This window comes from Struthio camelus, chromosome W (genome assembly GCF_040807025.1).
Source record: "Struthio camelus isolate bStrCam1 chromosome W, bStrCam1.hap1, whole genome shotgun sequence".
Classification (NCBI taxonomy): Eukaryota; Metazoa; Chordata; class Aves; order Struthioniformes; family Struthionidae; genus Struthio; species Struthio camelus.
Window position 1 is genome coordinate 60,032,587 of NC_090981.1, and position 21,024 is coordinate 60,053,610.

General features: G+C 44.8%; 1 protein-coding gene across 1 annotated transcript; it reads left to right on the forward strand.

The window, feature by feature from the left end:
• The first annotated feature begins 995 nt into the window (after positions 1-995).
• LOC138064202 (phospholipase A2 inhibitor NAI-like) lies at positions 996-20,763 on the forward strand. Its single transcript, XM_068925820.1, has 10 exons — positions 996-1,250; positions 8,731-8,852; positions 8,946-9,047; positions 9,931-9,980; positions 11,182-11,298; positions 12,525-12,674; positions 13,556-13,696; positions 16,003-16,214; positions 19,902-20,021; positions 20,162-20,763. Exons 1-9 carry the CDS (start codon positions 1,107-1,109, stop codon positions 19,983-19,985), a joined length of 1,122 nt encoding a protein of 373 aa, XP_068781921.1. The 5' UTR covers positions 996-1,106; the 3' UTR covers positions 19,986-20,021; positions 20,162-20,763.
• The last annotated feature ends 261 nt before the right edge of the window (positions 20,764-21,024 follow it).

A 21,024-nucleotide genomic window follows, 5' to 3' on the forward strand; every position in this document is an offset into this window, starting at 1 on the left:
CATGCGGAATATCGTAGAGGCCCCAGGGATACTGCAGTGCATAGGAGCCATAGGCTCCTTGAGGGGGATTCAGCTTGCAGGCTAAGACACATGCATTTCGGAGCTATTTGAAATGCCCTGTAGTATCTGAAAAATCCACACATGGCTGGCAGACCTGACATGTGAACAACAGCAAACCTATAACAGCAGCTTAGCGTAGCATCTGAAATGCAGTACAGAGTCTAGCAGTTACCTACAATCAAATCCTATCTCAATGACTCTTTTCAGGTGCCCATACTGTCTTCATCACTGTGCTACCCCAAAACTGAACACCTCTCTATCTTCAGCCACAGAATTCATGGAGCTTGGAAGTCCAAACCCTATTACTTGAGTGTGCAGAGCCTGTGTGTCATCTGTTTCCCCATTCACCCTTAAGATGACTGACAGAAAGCTTGCATAACCCTTTTCTTAGAGCCCCAGCTTTGTTCATCTTCACTCACATCCTATTTTGCCTCTGCACGTGGAGTTGCATGTGCAAACTTTTCACCACTGCTGTCGCTCCCTTTTCTAAGAATGCGACTGTAATGTGAGAATATTCCTTCAAAGTAGAGATAAGTCCATTACTAACAGATGACTGTGGTGGTGCTTTATGCCAGGATTTTTTGAGCTTTTTGCCCACATGCATTAACCTGAATTCCCTAGTCTGGGTAAGGCAGGGAAGTAGCAATGAGAGAAGCAGCTTTTTTCAGTGTCCAGTCTGGCCAGAGACATGTGCTCAAAAGTTGCTCCGTGGCCAGTCACCCTGAGCTATGCCCCACAGCACAAGCTGAACCACTGGATCTGCAGTGCTGGACTATTAAATGGCCTGTCTTTGGGTAGCTAGTCTGCACTGATCCTGCTCCCTGAAGTGTGAGGCAAGGGGTGAAAAGGTTTTCTCTAACACTGTTTGTGGTTACAGCTCCCAAAGCACTGTCATCTCTAGAACCCATGTGGAAATACCCTGATGAATTTCATGTATTTCTCCAGTGAGCACTTCCTTTTGCAAGGGAGAAGGGTAATCAGACCTATTTCCATTGCCTAGCACATGCAATTCCTTTCTGTTGACTGTCTAGGTTCCCAGCCTGGAGATGGAAGCTGAACATGCTTCACTGCATTTTCCCTTGTTTGCCCTTATTGTATGTCTGAATTGGGGTCTATCTGATGTGCAACTTCCACTGGGGAGACTGAGGCTTTCTCTGGATCTCAGCTTCACACCCTCAACTCAAGAGCAGGTAAGGGCTCATGATTCCTCCCTTCCCTAGAGTTCAGATTTTTGATCCATGTGCTTTGAGGGTCTGGTTACATGCCACTTGGAGACAAGCCTGAATGGGCTCTGCCTGACCACCAAAGGAGCCCAGAAAGGCCTCTCCTGGAGCTACAGAGATCCCAATATTTTCTGCTTTTCAGCATGCTTGCTCAGAGTTCCCCATTGCTTGATGCAGACTTTCCAGTATATGACCTGTTTTAGGCTTCAGAAAAAAATTCCAGGGGAAAAATGTGTTTTCTATTTGTGAAGAAACATGGAGCTGTCATCTGCTGAGGTGGTACCAGAGAGAAAAACTGACAAAGTAATGTTCCAGAGATTATTTTAAGAAAGGATAAAATTGTTTCACTTACAAATTGGCCAAAACTTAAAAACGGAGAAAGGTTAAAACACTCCTTAGAAGTGAAAGCCTCACTAGATAGCCATGGCTTGTTATTTTATCGGTTTGGCTGATGAACTGAAAGAAAAAAGAGCAGCTTTTCAACTAGTTTCACTATTGGCTTGATCTCATCCGGACAACGGATTTTGGACATCTGAGCATTGCCAGCAGCTCTTCCCTGAGCAGGTGACTTCAAGAGGGTCCCAAAGGTCCCATCATGGGGAGAGGGAAGATTCCTCCCACAGTTTCAATGTCCTTTCTGGCACTATGTTTCCTCCTGTGGCTCCAAAATCAGCCATACAGCCTTTCCCAGGGGACAATACCAGTGTGCCACAATATTTGTTTTGTGTCACCTTCTCACTGAGGAGTCTACAACTAGCAATAGCAGTGGGAGGCACTGTAGCAGCCTGCTTTCACTGTATGGGAGTAGGCCCATGATTTAATTCTAATTCCTCTTGTTGGTTTACATGCAATATTTAGAAGAAGATAGTACTGGAGATGGGCATGTGACAACCAGTAGAGATGCACGAGGGCAAGACTGAGTAGATGTTTCTCGTATAAGAGTAACTTCTATGAGCCGATCTATATAGGTAACTTGCAAGGCATCTGAAGTCGATTTAGCTCTAGATAGACTGGATGAAAGTTGTCGGATCAGAAGCTCTTGGAGGTGTAAGAGATGCGCGGGGTTTTCTGTGGATGAAAGAACAGAGAGAAAACTTGAGCTCTGCTTAGCAAGTAAACATAGTTTTGATTTTCCTAAAATCAAGGTAAAATGCAATGGTCACATCTAATGAGATTATATTGGAAGTTCCATCTGAACCTGGGAAAAAACTTCTTCACTGTGAGGGTGACTGAGCATTGGAACAGGTTGCCCAGAGAGGTAGCGGAGTCTCCTTCCCTGGAGATATTCAAAACCCATCTGGATGTGATCCTGGGCAATACGCTCTAGAGGACCCTGCTTGAGCAGGGAGGTTGGACTAGATGATCTCCAGAGGTCCCTTCCAACCTCAACCATTCTGTGATTCTGTGGTTGGTATTTTATGCTATTGACTAAGGTAATTGAGAAATCTGGACCCTAGTTCAATCATTCACCCTATGTTCATGCAAAAGTTCAAGTGTGAAGATACTAAAAACCTTCTTGAAAAAAAAGACACGTTAAGGAAGACTTTTTGCCCTAATAGGGAACTGCCCTAGTGTTTTAATAATCTTATAATCCTGGTTTTACATGTCTGCCTTTCTTCTTTTATATTTGTTTGTTATGTTTTCATTCTGCATCCACCTAACTGTCATTTCCATACACTTCATGTCACTAGCACAGGAATTTCCCATGTCTTATCTGTATGGCATTATTTTTTTATTTACTCGTTATACTACATGATTAACTTGTTAAGTAAAATTCTTTTAATCTGTTTCCATAAAAGCCTAATGTCTTTGGAGCAGGCTCATTAAACTCCTGTGGTTTCCCAGATGGTGCCTTTAGGCCAAAACCCACAAATCCTTGGCCATTTATCAGTAAATCACCTGTATCAGGTATCTTCAAAATTATTTCAGGTTTGAAGACTCAGGGCAGACTGATTAAAGACTGTTTGGGGAGATTTTTTTTTTACATCTCTGTTACCACTGTTAAGAAAATTTTTACTGGGACATATTTTTGTTGGAAAACCTAGATTTCATAGAAAAATTTATTTTGGAAAGGACCAGGGCATTTGTACTCTAACCTGATTTACTGAAATCAATCTCTCTTTGGTAGGTGTAGCAGAGTGAGTGGGTATGTGTGAAAACATATATATTGTTATATTTTATTTGCAAAGTGTTCCTTGTCAGAATGATTCTTATCCTCACAAGCAGGGTTTTGTCAGGAAGTGAGAAACTCAGGTTCAAGTCCTAGTAGACTAAGCAGGTAGGAACTCCTGGGAGCATGTAATTCAGTTAAAGTGTTTGGCTGTCCCTGGGAAGGTTGCTCATCTTTTTCCACTTGGCACCTCCATCTGGTTCTTTCCAGTCTGCCTAGCTTAGGGCAAGTAAAATGAAATTTGTCTTTTTTCATACAGCAGCTCTGAAAACTGGCAACCAGCAGCCCTCTGACCCCCCTGGCCAATGCTCTAACCGCATGGGAGGCTGCTCCTTTGCTCATGCTGAGCTATCGTGGACACCCTGCACTGGGAACTGTGGAAGTCTGCCTGGAGCTCTCTTCCCTGCCATTCACTATTTGCTGTTTCAGGGTATTTATCTGATGTTCTTTGCTCTAATATTTAAACATCCCACAGTATTACAACTCATCAGTCATTCTGCCTGGGGGCTCACGCTACCTTATGCAAAAGATGCATTTCCTCATGAGTGAATATGAAAACGCAAGAGCAAAGAGCATCCCTTTAGCTCTTAAAAACACCCAGAAAAATACAACAGCAATTTTTGTTTTTTATTTTTTAAAGTGCCTATTGACTAGAAAATCTGCCCAAACCAACATACGTTTTGATCAAACCTGCTCCTCTTCGTGTTCTGTGACACACTCTTCTGGGAATACCTTTATTTTATGATGCTTATCACACAATGAATAATGCTGGGTTGGAAAGTGATATGGAAGATGAGCACCATTTGAAAGGCTGGGAGCATGTCTCTTGATGCTGCAGGGCATGGCTTTCCGGGGTTTTCCTTATGCAATGTGTCACGCTTCATGATAAAGGACTGGAAAAAGGAGGCAAGAGCTCACACTGAAAAATGCACTAACACCTCAGCTTATTAGAAAAGACATGTACTGCATATACAGGAATCCCGCGACAGATAAGAATAGTATTGACAGAGTGACAGTACATGTCTCAGAGATATGATGCCAAAAACTGTAATGAAGTTTCAGTCATTTTCAGATCACTTCATTTTAATCAAAAGTGGGAAATTAGGGTTTTGAGATCTCCAGATTTCAAAGACCTCTAGTTCAAACAGAGCAGCTGCATCTGTGTGCCAATTTGAAGAAAAAGCTGCACGCAAACACTTCCCATCAGAGCAAGAGTCTGCAGACACAGCCTAGGCTTTTGTCTTAGCCTATTGGTAACATTTGTTTTTCAGTGTTCAGATTTGGCTGCATCTGCCCATTTCCAAGGCACGTCTTACTCAGCCACGACTACTACATTTCATGATATGGTCTTGTTCCCTGCTAGTGGAACTTGATTAGTAATTGACCGAGTGGGAAGAGAGGGGTGGGAAAGTGATAAAGTCACACTTTCAAGAATAAAGGCGGTCAATGGCAAACATGAATCCCTTTACCATTATGCATCTCCTATTTCTAAGTATCTCACAGTCTGTTCTAAGGAGGATTCCTGTGCCACATGTGTCCAGATGTGAGCAGTAGATAGCTAGAGGTAAAGAGTGAGTGAATGAATGAATGAATCCTTGTATTACAGAATCCCTCAGATCAGCCTAACAGTTACAGTCCATGGGTGCCTCTTCTCCAAGCTGGCTTTGACTGGCTCTGCTTTTGCTTACAAGATTAGGCTCTTCAGGGAAGTTTATAAATCCCTGTTGTGTTCATTGCTTCCTTTACAAACTCCAGGGTGCTATAAACGGCAGCTGTTTGGATACTACTCTTTCCAGGACTTGGAACTTTGTTGCCACTTTTATCATCCCTGAAATGTTGAATTTTTATTCCAGTAGTCCATGACCACTGACACTAATAATAAGTAAAGGCATGGATATTAATTGCGTATTAACGGATTTCTCCTTCTCTTACACATTTGTTGTCTATTGACACCAGCCCGTGGCAGCATTAGCTTTAGCTTCATGGACTAGCTAAAAATGGCAGACTGATCTGCCACGTTGGGCAGCCTGGAATACTCTTAGCAAGCTAGCTCTGCTCTTTGCAGATGTTGAAGCAATTTGTGTGTTGAAGCAATTCACTGAAGAGAAGGTTGAAATATGAATGTCTAAAAAGGACTTATTTTTTACCTCGTCACCAGGGGGTTAGGATTAAATAGTTGCTGTTGTCTTGATTGCTTGCAGATGACATTGTTGATCATTAATGCAAGCGTGGACGACTCATTCGGCATGCTAACGTGGATGCAAATCTATCTTCATTCAAGGATGTCTGAAAAGCAGCTGGATTCCCTGGCAATTATTTCAATTGAAAAGATAATTGCTGACCAGGCTACCAACAATTTGTCAATGCTAACACCGTTGTTGCCATAAATGGTGTAGGCTTAAAAGTAAAATAAAATCTCCTTTATACTCCTTTAATTGTTTAGATCTCATGGAGTTACATGATTTGATTATATTCAGTCAGGTAGATTATATGTAGTTTCACTAGGATGTTGTACATGTATGATAACATGTTAAATATCATGGGTTTTTTTAGCCACAGCAGAAAATATTTAAATAATTGTTTTATTAAGACTGCATGGTCATGTGATTTCCAGCCTTTTCTTCAAACAGCTCAGTGTTCAGCCCTCTCAGCTTCTCTTCCTGGGTTCCTAAATCCTTTGCCAACAGTAGATTTCCTCCTAAGGGAATGACCTGGCTGAAAACTAACCCCTCAAAAAAAGGCGGCTTCAGGCAGGGCAGGTCCCACACTGGTGGTGGGAGCCCGGGGCCAGGAGCCAGGGCAGCTCTCAGCACAGCAGGCTGGGACCCAGCTGCAGTACGGGGCTGTTAAGGACCCTGTTCCTCCAGGGGAACCTGTTACTATGGCTGCCCTCTGTGAGTCTCTGCCCAAGCTCCATTTTGGGGTGCAGTTCCCCCTCCCTCAGGTGCTGGTACCCCCTTAGTGACAAGCGCATTATTTTTGAAGTGAATAAACTGCCGTGCCACTGCCGCCACATATGGAGGGAAGGTTTTGCTCTTGTGAACCTTCTCAGTGCCACCAGCCCTCCCTCCCCAGCTCCTGTTTCAAGCCCTGATCCCAAATCAGGTGGAAAGAGACAACAAATCTCCACCCCTCTGGCTTGGGCTGGGGTTAGGTAGTGCAGCAGTGATGGAGAAACGCAATGGAGCATTTGTTTTTTGGGACTGGGAACTTTTTTCAGGAGTGGGAATTAGATTTACAGTGACCTCCTACAGTTGGGCTGATCTATTAATTCATGCAGCTGCAGCAGAGACAAGTGATCGTTAAAAGCTTGTTCAGACCGTAGGCAGCAAGCAAGCAGTACAGCAACCGATGGGACTCCTCCTGCTCTCAGTGTTTGAGATAAGCACTCTAATCCTTGCACTGTGTGGTTAGCATTTCTGTCTTATATTTTCTTGCCTGGTTAACCAGCTTGGCAGGTTTTGCCAATCTCTCCAGTTGTTCTGGAAAGCAAGCGATCAGATCAGAAGAGGGGTGGATTTGATTCTCCTTCTAGAGCCATTTTTTATGGGCTACAGATGACTTATCTGTCAAAATGTCCCCACATATTGTGGCTCTGTCCTTTCGCACCTTAGATAAAGAGAGCTATAGAAGAAGCTTCTCCTCTGTCGCTCCCACAGAAACTGTGCCTGGGCTTTTGGGACACTGTCTGAGCTGTTGTCTTTTACTGGTCAGAGCCAGTAAGATATTAGAGCCAATATGAGAGCCATTGGTGGTGTACAGGACCCTGAAAAACATGTATGATACTCCCCTCCCCCACAATGCTCTGCTAGCCTCAGCTTTTTTTCAGCACCAGGGTTTCCTGAGTAAGATGCGGTTTCAGAGAGTTAGTGATCTCTTGCATAAACACAGCCGGTTTCCCAAAGACAGTGTGCAATGGAAACAGCATTTGAACCTAGATCTTTGTCTGGTTCTTGACCTCCACCCACTTGTCCATAACAACCCCTCCCACCAACGTTATTTTCAGGTTTGGATTTCAAACTTCTCCTGCTCACAAATTTCTCTGACCTTCCCGGTCCTTGCCTCACTTCCCTGCACGGTATCGTTGATGACTAACATATTATCACCTCCTCTGCTTCTGGAACCACAGACATCCTCAAGAAGACAGGCCCTTCATACACACTGTGAAATCATAAAAGTATAGGCACCTGTTTAGAATGGACCTTGAGAGAGAGCATCTAATCCATCTCTTAGGCCTGGAGCAGGATCCCATCTACTTAAATCATCCCCGACAAGCATTTGTCTAGCCTGTTCTTCCAAGCCAGCCAGGATGGAGGATTCACACCTTCCCTAGGGAATCAGCTCTAGTGCTTCACTGCTGTCAGTGTCAGAAACTTCCCCCAATGCCTAACCTAAGTGACATCTTGTCCTGCCTTCTAGATTACTTTACCTTTTTTGGGAGATATATGGGGATATGACTGGCTGTCCCCAGAGTACCTTCATTATTTCCATCTCCCCTCATAAGTCATATTTTCCAGGCCTTTTATTGCTGCAGATCATGGCTGCTCCTTGCTGCACTTGGTTTCATCTCTAAAAACACACATAAAAAGGCTGCATTTCACACCCTCCCTGCATGAGAGATGGGAAATGGGTGAGTTCAATGTAATTCAGTGGGGCTAGTGCAGTCATGTCATTCAGGGAAAATTCCCCAGGCGATTCAGTAATCATCTTAAGTGAATGGCTATGAAATTAAAATCACAAGAGACAGCCACATCCACCCATCTCCCTATCTGTATCTGCAGTCCCACATGTAGTTAAATAGCAGGAACATGTTGATTTGAGGACCCCAGCCTGCCTGGAGACAGGTTTTTATTCAGTCTGAAGTTAAGTCCAATGAGAAATGTAATTTAATCCTAGACTGGCTGCCGCTAGAAATTTGACTTCTTTACAACATATTGTTTGTGACACCAGATCCTTGCTGAGCTGACAAGCAAATTCAAAGTGAGCGTACTCTTTTCTCTTGTCCTCTTGCGATGTCAGCTTTATGGCCATTGGGGTAACCTATCTTTTATCCGTTCTAATTGCACTAATTTCCATTATGATAATACCCTGGGCTTAGCTGACAAGAGGCCCCACTGGACTATTTATTGTATTTGGATATGGCAGGAAAACACTTCTCCTCTGAAGAGGCTGGGCCCAAATGGGAGAAGGAGACAGCGAGGTGGAGAAAAAGAAATAGTAAATCAAAGCAAAAGAATGAGCAGAAACATCAGAGAGATCTGAGATTTTTCCCTACAGATTTGCAGGAAATCTTTGGTAGAGCCAGGAGTAGCACTTAGTTCATTTGCACATCACTTGGAAACCTCAGCAGTAAAACCATCTTTGCTTGTCATTGGACATCTAACCCTACCACGTTCAAGGTGAGACTCCTTCCACAGCAGACTAGATTTCTTGCTTAAAAATCCTGCAAAATCCCCATAAATCAACTAGCTGTGTCCTCCTCTCTGCTGCAGATCAAGGTCTATAGAGGATGTCTCCAGGGTAGGGAATAATTACTGTGAGGCAGCACATGCTGATAAAACCTGCAAATGGAGCAGGCAACCCTTGGGCAAATGGTAAGTTGGTCACTGCTTCTTGGCATTAGCTCATCACGAGATCTCGAGGCTTGGAAAACCTGTTCTAACAATACCTAACCTGTGACCAGGCTATCTCACAGCCACGTCAATGGTTTCTCTCTGCTGGCTGGTTTGATTTAGAGCCCAGCAGAATGAGAGGAGAATTTCTTATTAGTTTCCAAGTGTTTAATGTCAAAACCTGCTTCCTGGAGTACCCGCTTTGCAGCTCTGATACATTCATCTCCAGGAACGCTTGACTCAGCCTGCTCCAAGGTGCTTGTTGGCAGTCATTTTGCAAAGAGAAGCTGCATGCCAGCTTGGAGAGGAAGTTCATTGCATTGCTGCCTTACTCTGGGGTATGAGAGCTCCTGACTGCTTAATGGGGAGGGAGATGGGATGCCAGCCAGCAAAAACTCAGCCATGAGGAAAATTCCAGGCTGGCCCTTGCTACACTTGGCCTCTTTGGGCTTAATGGTGAGAGTTCAACAAGGCTGTTCAAATGGTTTCTTCTCAGGCATTCATATGTATGGCAGAGGCAGAATGTTGTTCAAACAAAGTCTGCCCTGGAGACATACCTGAAGGACCCCAAGCAAGCCAGTCTTTTCCTACAGCCTGCATACTCTAAACTGGGGAAAGATCTGCAGCATTCCTCATGTAAAGGAAAAGGAAGACATTTTTCATCAAAGAAAAAAATAAACACCAGTGCTAGCATGCTCTTGCATCTGTATTCTTGAGAGCATGTCTCCAAATTCCACTTCCTCAAAGAGCAGCTTTCTCTAAATAATACAGGCGTACCCATTTCCTCCAGTTTATAAAAGCCCTTGTGACAGGCAGTGCTGTGTTCAGCAAGAGTTGATGGCTTCTTGTCCTTTCATCCCATCAGCATGAAAGTATCTCTTGGCCTCAGCCTCTTCCTGGCTGTCCTAGACTCAGGTAAGTTTTCTATTAGGATCTGCGGGGCGGTGAGATGTGGAACGGGCCTGGGAACTGTTATTCCGTGCCTGGGGCTGTTCCTGCCATCTGAGCCACAGGCAAATCCCTTATTCTGGGGGATTTGCCTTTTATGGGGGTGAATGGTGGATCAGGGTGGAGTAGGGGTTCTTTGGTGCTATGATCCAGCTTGCAGATGAAGATGTAGGTGTCTACATGAGCTCCCACAGCAGTCACTAACATTCTAGTCAAGGCAGTCATAGGAGTCTAGAGAGTGATTCCAATCGCTCTTAGACAGATAGACCTTTAGTTGGCTGAATCAGTCTCTAGCCACCACTGATATAAACTCAGGAGCTCAATTAATTTGCTCGTGCCTTGTGTCTTGTGACATTTTATGCATTATTTATTATCTCACCTGCCCTCCAGTGCTGCTCTAGAAGACCACTGCCTCTCAGAGGTTCTGTGTCATGACTGCCACCCCATGCAGGTCTCACAGCTACTGCAAGGTATCTTTGATGGTACCTGTGATTAGGAAATTGACATGTGCTCAATCTGCATGGTGAACCCTTGGGTGCAGATGAGCGTGTGTGTCAGGGAAGATGAGCTGTTTGGCTTCTCTCCGTAAACTCTTTATTCCTCTCTAAATGCCTCCTGATGGTTGGCTGATATTCTGGTTCTGCTTAAGATACTCTCGTCCTGAAATAGCAGGCAGTCAATAAAGTGGGTTCCTCTAATGCCTAAGAAGAGCTATACCATTCACAATTTGTACATAGCATAGTCAAGACCTACTGGCAGCCTCTTGATCCCTAGCCTCTTGGCTGCCCTGGTCACTGCAAAGAGAGGATTTGGGGGCTGCAAATCCAGGATATGCCTGAATGCCTGCCAGGGCAGAGGGGATTTGAAGCCTATTTCTTTAGCATCCCCAGCAAAACCAACCAAGCAACATCCTATAAGAGACAAGTCAAACTGGCTTTAAAATGTAAAACTATCTTGACAAGGCTTCCTCTCATGTCTCCAAACTGAAATTAGAATTAAAAACAAAAGAAAACTATTCCCCCCCCCCAAATTGAACAATGAAACAGGAAAAATAAGGGAAGTGAAACTTGAAAAGTGCTAATCAGATGCTGAAGCAAAATGTAGATAAAAGGGGAAGTGAAATCTCCTGTGGCTGCTACCCAAGAACATGTCCTACTTCGTTCCTCAGGGACCACTCTTCAGTGTGAGGTTTGTCACAGCATAGCAAAAAGCTTCTCTTGCCCACTGAAAAACTGTAGTGGTGATGAAGATTCCTGTGGCACCATTCTGCATGAGACCACAATAGGTAGGTGAGAAGATCATTCTGGCTGTTTACAAATGCAGCTTTCAGAGAAGGGTAGGGGGATGGGTCTCTCTCTCCATCTCTGCCATATGGTAAGTCCTCAGATGAGTTGTTCATTTTTATTTTCACTCAGTGAGGATGCAGAGATTGCCCTGGAATGGGAAAAGGACAATATTTCTTCATCTTGAGGAGCAGAAACCTACCTGGAGGGCTTAGTTCTGAGCTGAAGAGGGGAGAGACCTAAACAGCATACTTGATGGTGAAGTTGGCTTTTAATTGGGGCTGAGCTGAGTAGCTGAGTCGAGGGATTGGACTGTTAGGGACACAAGGTTGCTGACATCTAGCACTGAGGGTAGGTTGACCATGGGTTGGAGACAGAAACTGGCCTGCATCTGAGTCCTTTCCCTGAACTGGGAAGGAGATCCCAGGTAGCCTGGTGGCACTACTGGCACTGAGCTAACAGCACATCCCCCCAGCAGTTGGCACACTAGCACTGGGTGCTGAGGTCATACACAGCTGCACTCTCTGCTGTGTTAGTGGCTTGGCCTTAGCCATCATCCAGATTCACTGTTGTGACCACTGGATTTTAGACTGGAAGCTGGCTCCTATTCTGTCAGGTTTCACGCTGCTAGCTCCAGTGTGTTTCTTCCCTCTGCTTGCACAAAGTGACCCTTCATCCTTCCAGTGCTGGAAGAGACTCAAGAGACTGCTTTTCAGTAATTGTTCTGCCACTCCTGTCAAGCCTTTTAAGTCTAGCTCATGGGAAAGACTAGATTTGCCTGTGTGAGGATGTCAGAGCTTGCAGCTGATGGATCTGTGTGCTTTGTGGACTGCACACAGGGAAGTGTGGGCTATGGGTCAGAGGCACATGGGTTGCCCCATAAGCTCTAAATTTGGAGCATTATAGCTAAGATAAATATCTGCAACACACTAGTTGACTGGGAACAATTGTACCTTCCTTCTCCCTTTAAACCTATTGTGGAGAGGGAGAAATTCCTCGTTAGTGTTTCAGATGTAGTAGCACCACCTTAGTTCCTGTGAGCTAACCTTACCAAGTTCCTCAGCACTGCCTTCAGGGTGGCTTTGCTATCTCCAAACCCCTGTCAGGATGTGGGGAAGGCCATATAGCAGGCAAAGGGACAGAGAAGTTCTTGCTATAGGAAATAATAGGAGGGGAAGGGAGTTATCTGGTGGTTAATGAGTCGGCACTGCTTTCTCCTTCATGATAGGTGGGATGACAATCTCTTCATTCATCAAGACCTGCCTGATGTCCAGTGTGTGCCATCTGGGCTCTGTCACCATGAACTATGGGAAAGTAAAAGGAAGAGCTGGCTGGGCCTGCTGCGTGGGTGATGCCTGTCGAACAGCATCTGTCTCAAGCAAGTTGCTTTTTTGCTTCTACCCTGTCACCTCATTATCTCTGCCTTCCCATTTCGAGGTATGGCTTTCTAGCCCAAGCCTCTGCCTTGGGGGTATTCAGCCCTGTCTTGCAAGAGAGATGACTTCATCGCAGATCCTGTATGCTTCTCGGGACAGGTCATGGACAGACTGAAATTCAGCATGGGCTTTTTGCTTGAAAGGGCTCTGCAAAATAGTCCTGTGAGTAGTTTCCCCTGCCATGGGAAGTTAAGTTGAAAGATAGCATCTCTGCTATGAAGAAAGGCTGAGAGAGCTGGGCCTGTTCAGCCTGGAGGAGAGAAGACTGAGAGGCGATCTCATCAATGTGTGCAAGTATCTGAAGGGAGGGCGTCGAGAGGGTGAGGCCAGCCTCTTCTCCGGGGTGCCCAGCAACAGCACAAGAGGCAACGCGCAGAAACTGAACCACAGGAAGTTCCGTCTGAACCTGAGGAAAAACTTCTTGACTGTGAGGGTGACTGAGCCCTGGCACACACTGCCCAGAGAGGAGGTGGAGTCTCCTTCGCTGGAGATATTCAAAACCCGTCTGGACGTGATCCTGGGCAATATGCTCTAGAGGACCCTGCCTGAGCAGGGAGGTTGGGCTAGATGAACTCCAGAGGTCCCTTCCAACCTCAACTGTTCTGTGTGATTCTGTGATAAACCATTTTGCACAAAGCAGGTTCTGGAAGGGAGTCTGCAGCACGGTTTTGCACAGAAAACTTTTTCTGTCTGTGGCCACATAGACTCTGTTATTCTTGCTGCTGGCAGAGAGGGTCTTTGCATGGGCGTTTAAAGAGGTCACGGGTGATGAGCCTCTGTACTTCCTCTCCTTCTTTATTAAAATCAATCTCTTTCTTCCCAGTGCCACCAGTGGACAACGTGCCCAATGGATTACAGTGTCCTGCCTGCTACAGCATTGACTCCTTCCAGTGTGGTAACGAAACCATAAATTGCACTGGATCTGAAACACAATGCATTGACCTTGCTGGGTTGATAAATCCTGGTAACTATCTTTTCTTTTGGACTATCCTCTTTTTGGTTAAATTGGTGAAACCAATCTAGGAGGAAGCATCACATAAAAATAAAAAAGGGCAAAAAAATTGAGAAGGAGAAACAGAGGAAGTGACACAAACCTGAAAGGGAACATATTTAAAGCTGATTAAAAAGAGCAGGGGTGCTTTTTTCTCCCTGCTTCCCTGCCATGCGCAGATAACTGCTGGAATTCCTCACAGCATTGGTATGGCAGAGGCCAGGAGCAAAACTGGACTCATGAAGCAATCTGATATGTGGAAATGTAATAAATCTGACCAAGACCATGAATGCCCTAGTTAAGGTGCATGAGGATGTGTCTGAATCTAAGCCAGCTGCTAACTTAGAGGAAGTTCAGGTGACACGTTCCTGGAGTACAGGGGATGCCTCCTAACACAGAGCCATCAGCTGTCTCATGAGGTGACACTGGCTGCTGTGGGCACAGGATATTATTTCTTTTAGTGGTGGTCCTTTGCCTAGAGATTCAGAGACAAGTCCCTCTTCACGAATGTGGCGGCTGAGCCTCTGGGGTCAGGGAACCTGAAAACCTTCCTAGTGAGGGGAACTCATCGTCTTTGACCAGCAGTGGTCAACATGAAATGCTCTCCTTCAGAAATCTTATTCTCCACTGTAGAGACTGTGGCTCGAGAGAGGAAAGTAGACAAGCTCCCCGCCTGCTTGGAAAAGCTAGCTCCCATTCCCTTTCTCCCCTGGGTAATAAACTTCTGCGTCTCAGGGCAGCCCCATCAGTGCTTCAGCAGGCAGAAAAAATTCTAAAGTCAAGGCCAGCAGCACCTGCTGTAAAAGCAGACTGAAAAAAGCCTTTGTGTGTGGTTATGGACATAGTTTCTCTGGGATGATATTATTGTCAGGTGATAATATTAGGCCTTAAGATATTTGTTGTACATTTTGTACACCTTTTGTCCAAATTCTGAATTAAAAAGTGTGTTGCGGAGCCAACACAAGAGAAAACAATCATTTGCTTAGTCACCACAACGGAACAAGAGTGGTGCAAACTGCATGTTATTGAAGTAGAAAAGGTTCTTAACTTGTCTTGGCTTGATTGATTGGCCACTGTAAATCGAGGAGATCTGTGCAGTGTGATGAGCCAAGCAGAGGAAGCAACTGTATAGAGGGAGCAATGGAAGATGAGGAACCAGTGAAATGCTCATATACATTTTTTGTACTCAAGATACAAATGTCCAACAAATATTCCAGACCTCTGAGCCTGTGTACAGGAGAAAACACGAGCAGTGTGAGCAAAAAAACAATGACAGTGAAAATATATGAATCCCGGGGAGTTATGAACCCAGGATCAAAGGGAAGAGTCACACATGGCCTGTCTGACTTGCTGTGTGTCCCTAGCTGTCAGTAGTTAAGTAATTTAACTGTAAAACTGCTTGGAATTGTTGACCTATAAGAATTTTTCTCATAGGTCTTTAGTTTGGCACAGCAGGCCTAAGTAGATTACCGTTTTGAGTGGAAAAAACTCTAGGCTAATGAGGAACTCTGGGAGCACTGGAACAAGGGACCCAGGCTGGGTCTCAGGCCACTTATCTTTGACGCCCAAGATGTAGGCTAGATGTGAGCATCTTCATGTGGCTGCAGCGTTTTTAAGGTCCCTTTCTCAGGTAGATGTTCTGGTGTCTGGTAAGGGACAAGTTCAGGCTTCAGGCCCTCTCTCAGCAGATGCATGAATGAGCTTTCTCTGTCAGCTTGGCTAGATCCTGTGAGGCCTTAGAGCTTGGATTTACATGAGTAAGCGTGTCAGTCGTTATCATGAATAGCCACATTTAGCCAAGTGAATACTGTCCTTTAATGTCTTTGCAGCTTCTCATCCCCTATGTCAAATTTGGCTGAAAGATGGTCATTTGGTTCAAAAGTCATGAGAGGGTCAGAGAGAGCAAGAGACAAATAAATTCATGCAATACCATCGCATAACTCATTTCTTTAGGAAGCTGTGCTAGATTTGAAGAGAAGAATCTCTACCTGAGAGAAAGAAAACAATTTAAAAGATTTTTGTTATCTTTACTCAGCAGAAAGCAGGAAAAGGCAAACCCAAGTTCCTTTGTATTTCAGGTCAACCAAGGTGACCTTCCTGCTTCTTCAAACTTATTTGGGGAGGGAACTGCAGGGGAATGGATTGGTGGATTTGTAGTCAACTGGATGCACAAAATGAACAGCGCTCAGGAAGAAAACATGAGCCTCAGTGACCAGGGAGGGAATAGCTATGGAGAATGGTTTCCCTCTTACATGGCATGTACTTCTTTTTCTGTGCAGGTGGACAGTCTATGAAAGTTGCCATGAAGGGCTGCACTACCATTTCTGAATGCAATGGTGCAGGAGAAGGGAAAAAACAACTGGCAATGATGGACATGAAAATAACGCAGTTCAAATGCAAGCCAGCCTCTCTTTTGGCCGGAATACATTCTGGGTTTCCCCCTCCAAAAGCCCTCTTTCTCCCTGTTCTGTCAGGATTAATCTTGGCTAAGGTATTTTTTCTGATGCTCTCTAGGACTGGAATAAGAAAAGCCCTTGTAAAATTCTGGCATTGGTTTGCAGAGAGTCCTGTTTGCCCTTGCTTCTTCTGCGTGGGGAGTCATTTTCAGACTAGCTCTTCTTCTCTTATTATTTTGCAGAATAAAGACAGTACTTACATGCCTTTTGTTTTCTGATTGATTTAATGTGATTTAAAGCTGCATAGATTTAATTGTGCACGTTCTCTGAGCGCTTTGTCCACATCAGGATCTGGGGAGACTGCATATGTTACCTCTATACTTCACAGGTGACAGGAACTCTCATGACAGCCTTAGAGTCTACATCCCCTATCTCAGTAAAAGTCCCCTGTATTTGGCTAGCCACTTTGCTAGGCTCTGGACAGGACCTGAGGTGAGTTCCTGAGAGGTTCAGTCTGGTTAGAGATGTAGTTCGCCCCCTCTTCCCTCCCTTTAATCCAAAGTGTCCATGGTAGGTCCTTCAGCTCAGAGGGCTGCTTGTGGCCTCCAAGCAGTCGTGAAGTAGTCTTCATTTTAGACAGCAGTCAGCGACTCTTTGCTACAAGCGAACTGCTCCTGGTAAGAGTCTTTCTCCTCTGGCCTTACCAGACACTCCTCTCCTGTTTTATCTCAGGTTTCAAGATTATCCAAAGGAACCACTTGCCTTAGGACGATTTGATTTCATAAAATAGGCAGTTTTCTATGGTGATAGACTGCTAGGAGCCCAAGTAATGGCAATTTGTAGCCCTATGCCTATTTCCATCCTATTGGCCAAGCAACATACATAACTGGCCTAGCATCCCCTCTCCTGCATGGATCATCCACCACCACCTGGCTGTTCCCCTTCAGCCACTGCCTGCCCTACTGGCTCTCCTCAAAGAGAGGTACACAAAGGCACACAAAGGCACTGAAGAAAAACAGCGCCTCTGGCAGCACCACAGTGCCTAGGAGGTAGTATGGGCTGGGGGCAGGAGGATAAAGCAGTAGAAGATCTGGGAGAGATCTGGAGGTACAGTGTAGGAGAGATGCTGGCCAGCTTCGGCTTTGGCAGAAGGCTATCCATCTATCCCCAGATGATTGTAACCCACTAGGAAAGGGTAGCAAATTTTTGGAGGAGACTACAAGATTATTGAGCAAAGTTTATGTCCGTGTATGTCTATAGCAGTTCTAGCTTGCACTGCAAGCGTGTACTATTTTTGACAAGGAGTCACAGTGATCAAGCAATGCAATTTTATCTTTCAATCGAATACTGTGGCAGAAAGTGCTATGGAAAACTTTGGCTGTCTAAACCAAACCATAATGTATGGCAGTAGTGAAGTGATTACATCTTCTTCCCAAACATGCTGAAGCTCCTGTCTTTCAAATAATATCACCAATTAGTTGGGAGAGAATTTCACATTATCTATTATAACACAGGAGTGCGGGTATGAAAATGAAAATTAATTTTTGGGGTGGGGAATGTACTGATAATATAGATTTAATGTTGGGAAAAGAGTCTGGTTCGGCACAGGTAATTGTTTGCAGAGGCAGTGCAATTACAGTGTGGATGTTAGAGAGGAAATACAGCTCCCTCTTGATGGTGTAGAAATAAACTGATACTTGAGCGACCCACTCGTTCAGCATTTTTCCAGATCTGATAACAGCCTGGAATTAAAACAATTCTATATCTGTGCAAGTATATTATCCCTGAACACATCTCCTGCACGTTCATGCAGAACATTGCATTGCTGTCTGTGGCATCCCCCATGGCAGATCTCGAACCGCTTCAGTGGTTCAACCCTCCACTTTTGTTTGTTCCACCTTGACCTGTGATGTTATCAAGCTGGAAAAACTAAATGGGTTTGTTCAGCCTGGTCAAGGCTTGGGTGAGAAACCTCCAGAAAATCAAGGAGCTGGGGAGATATTTAGAGGAAGACAAAGAGGAAGAAGGCAGACAGGAAAGTTTCCTACAAAGGTTTGTGGCACAGAGAGGAAAAGCAACTCAATTTTGACTTCTAATTCATTCTTGTGGCAGAGAGAGCTGTTGCACTCTGTGGCTATATAAATGAGGGAGTGATGAGTGGAAGCAACTGTGCATTTGTGACTGGTACGTCAGTACTTGGTCCTCTTCCAGCATCCACATTTTTAAAGGCTATTAAAATGGAAAGCGTCAAGAAAAATGTCTTACAGTGAAAGTCTTCAGGATCATAAACTGGTGATCTGACGGAAAAGAGGATAGACAGGTGACTTGTTTACAGGCTGTAAACAAACTTATGTGGAAAAAGATAAGATCTTAAAGGGCTCTTTTATACATCAGAGTACAGCAGAAACCTGACAGACCCAAAGGTCTGTCACATCATTGCTGTACAGAGACTGCAACCACTAGAGCAAACCTCCAAAGGTGTCAAGGGGTCATGAGCTTTTGATATCTGCAAATTCAGCATGAAAGCCTTTCAGAAACAGATGCTTTAATTTTAGAAAGGTTATAGGCAGTACAGGCAGAGTCGGTAGATAGACCGAGGTACGCAGGAAGGTGATGGGCTGATGAGCCCTTCTGATCTTAAGTCCGGCTCCTGGAGAGGGAGATGAAGCTGGAGTGTGTTCTGATAAAAGTAAAACAAAAGATGTAAAAAAACCGGTGGCACTAATTTACAAGCACAAATCAAACAGTGGGATCTCAGTATCTTGAGCAAGGAGTGATGAATGAGCAATAGTTGCCTCTAAGTATCTCTAGGATGTGAACACCAGAGGAGGGGGCATCTCCAGCAGTTCCCTGCAAAATAGTCACTGTGGTGAATATAAGAAGCTCCATTGCTTGCAGAGTTTAATTGAGGATATGTGGCAGGGAGCAGCCCTAATTTCATAGGCATGTTGGGGAGGAGCAAGGAAAGATGTGGCCAAAACCCATCATAGTAAATGGAATGACTCCTGCTGATTTTAATGGGCTTTGAACCAGGCCTTAGACACCAGACTGGGTTGTTTCCATCTGCAGTTTCTTTTTATAATATATACAAACCCTACTCCCACACAGACACACACTTACAGACATGTAAATACCAGTTCCTCCCTTAGATCTTGCAGACACTTCAACTAACAGGCATGCAAGATACAGGCAGGCACCAGACGCACACAGCTCTGAATGGCTGGATGAGGCCTGCCTTACCCACAATACAGACCATGTCAAGGACAGCTTTGATCTCCGCTTTCACGTAGCAGAGAGGACACAGAGCATTGTGATCTCTCCCCACATGATGGAAAATTAGCAATGTCTGGCCATTCTCTCCCTCTTCTGAAATTTCAGTTCTTCCCTGAACAGTTGAGCCAACCAGAAAGCCTAGTGTCTGCTAGAAAAACTGCCAATGACCTGAGATAGAGAAATGGATGTGTCCAATGGGGTTTTTATAGAGTTAGGCAGAGAGAGGATCTGAGCTGTTCTTGGGGTGGACACAACCCTTAGCTGTAGAGGGTGGACAAGGAAGGTGTGGGGCAGGAATTACAGAAGCTGGGGAAAAGAAGCTGTATGCTGTGCAGCCATGCACCATGCAAGGCAGTTTTCAGATGCTAAAAACACCCTTAGTTCCTTCTTTCCAGCATATCTGGAGTTGGGAGCTGTCTTCCTTTCACTTCCTAGGAAGTGTTCCTGCCCCAGCACTTTCAAATCGGGAATTCATGACACTGGGAGCCAATGGATTTCTCTCTTTTCAGGCTGAAGCATGGACTGGGGTTGTATTTGCAAAGGAATGTGAAGTTATTGCTGTATTTCATTTACATCGAGACCATGGCTTTTAGGAAGAAGTTTGTCAAGTACCTGGGCCAGCAAGGCCAGTAAGTATTTTGCGAATTGCACTTCTTCAAAGACAAAACGAGGACAAACAGTGAATGAGCAAGGGATCTTTCTTAGAGTCAGCAAGACTGTGTGCTCTGCTGTGTATCAGAGACTAAAGAATTTTTCCTGCCTCTTATAGGAAAGGGCAGCAGACCCATACCCATCTGATCAAGTGTGGGCTTATGTAATGGGTTGGTGTCTCCATCTGAGCATGTCACCAATCTCCCATGGAAATCAAGTCAGTGTCGCCCGCTAAGATCAGCTCCTGCCTCTGGTTGGATGAATCATACCACAAGTCCTCATTTGTACTGAGTGGCCCATCACTGTCGCTGCCACTGACAGAGGCACCTCCACTGCAGACACACAATATTAGGGGAAGAGAAAGCCATCCCCAGCGTACTGTCTTCTCCATGGAGAAGATGTTTTACCATAAAGCTGTGGATCAAAGAGAGCAAAGGCCCCATAGTGCCTTGTGCTAAGGATTAGGATTTGTGTTCAAAGCTGTATAGCCTCATCTCCTAACTCCATGGCTACTTATACTGGATTGAACACCTAGTATTCCCAAGTTCCCACACATTTGCTCTTCTTTCTTCAACCAGGACATGATCTCTCGAATGTTGTCAAGAACAGCTCTTGGTCCCCATCCCTATTGATGCTATACGGAAGAAGTATCTCTCACTGCCTTTACATATCTTAACTGTGACAGAACATCTTGGCCAAACTCATGGGAGCTCTCGTGTGGATGAATGAATGAAAATAAAATTTGCTCCTGCACCTATCTTGGAGTAACTTGTCAAATCATCCAGCCCAAGCAGATAGACTTCTAAGACCTTTCTCTTACTGTGCCTTCTGGTAACTACAAAGCCAGTGGCAGCCCTGGGACCCTTCCTCCAACCAAGGACCCATCTTGTAGGGTCTGCTGGATCCAAAGCTGTTGAAGTAATTTGGGAAGAAGCTTTTCACTGCCTGTATGTCATGGCTGGCTGCAAGCTCAGATTTAGT

What these genes read in the sequence shown, in the direction of transcription:
- LOC138064202 (XM_068925820.1), top strand. Translation starts at nt 1,107, where the DNA reads ATGGAAGCTGAACATGCTTCACTGCATTTTCCCTTGTTTGCCCTTATT. An exon ending in TCGAACAGCATCTGTCTCAA is followed by an intron (nt 12,675 to 13,555) that starts GCAAGTTGCTTT and finishes CTTTCTTCCCAG; the next exon opens with TGCCACCAGTGGACAACGTG. An exon ending in TGCTGGGTTGATAAATCCTG is followed by an intron (nt 13,697 to 16,002) that starts GTAACTATCTTT and finishes TTTTCTGTGCAG; the next exon opens with GTGGACAGTCTATGAAAGTT.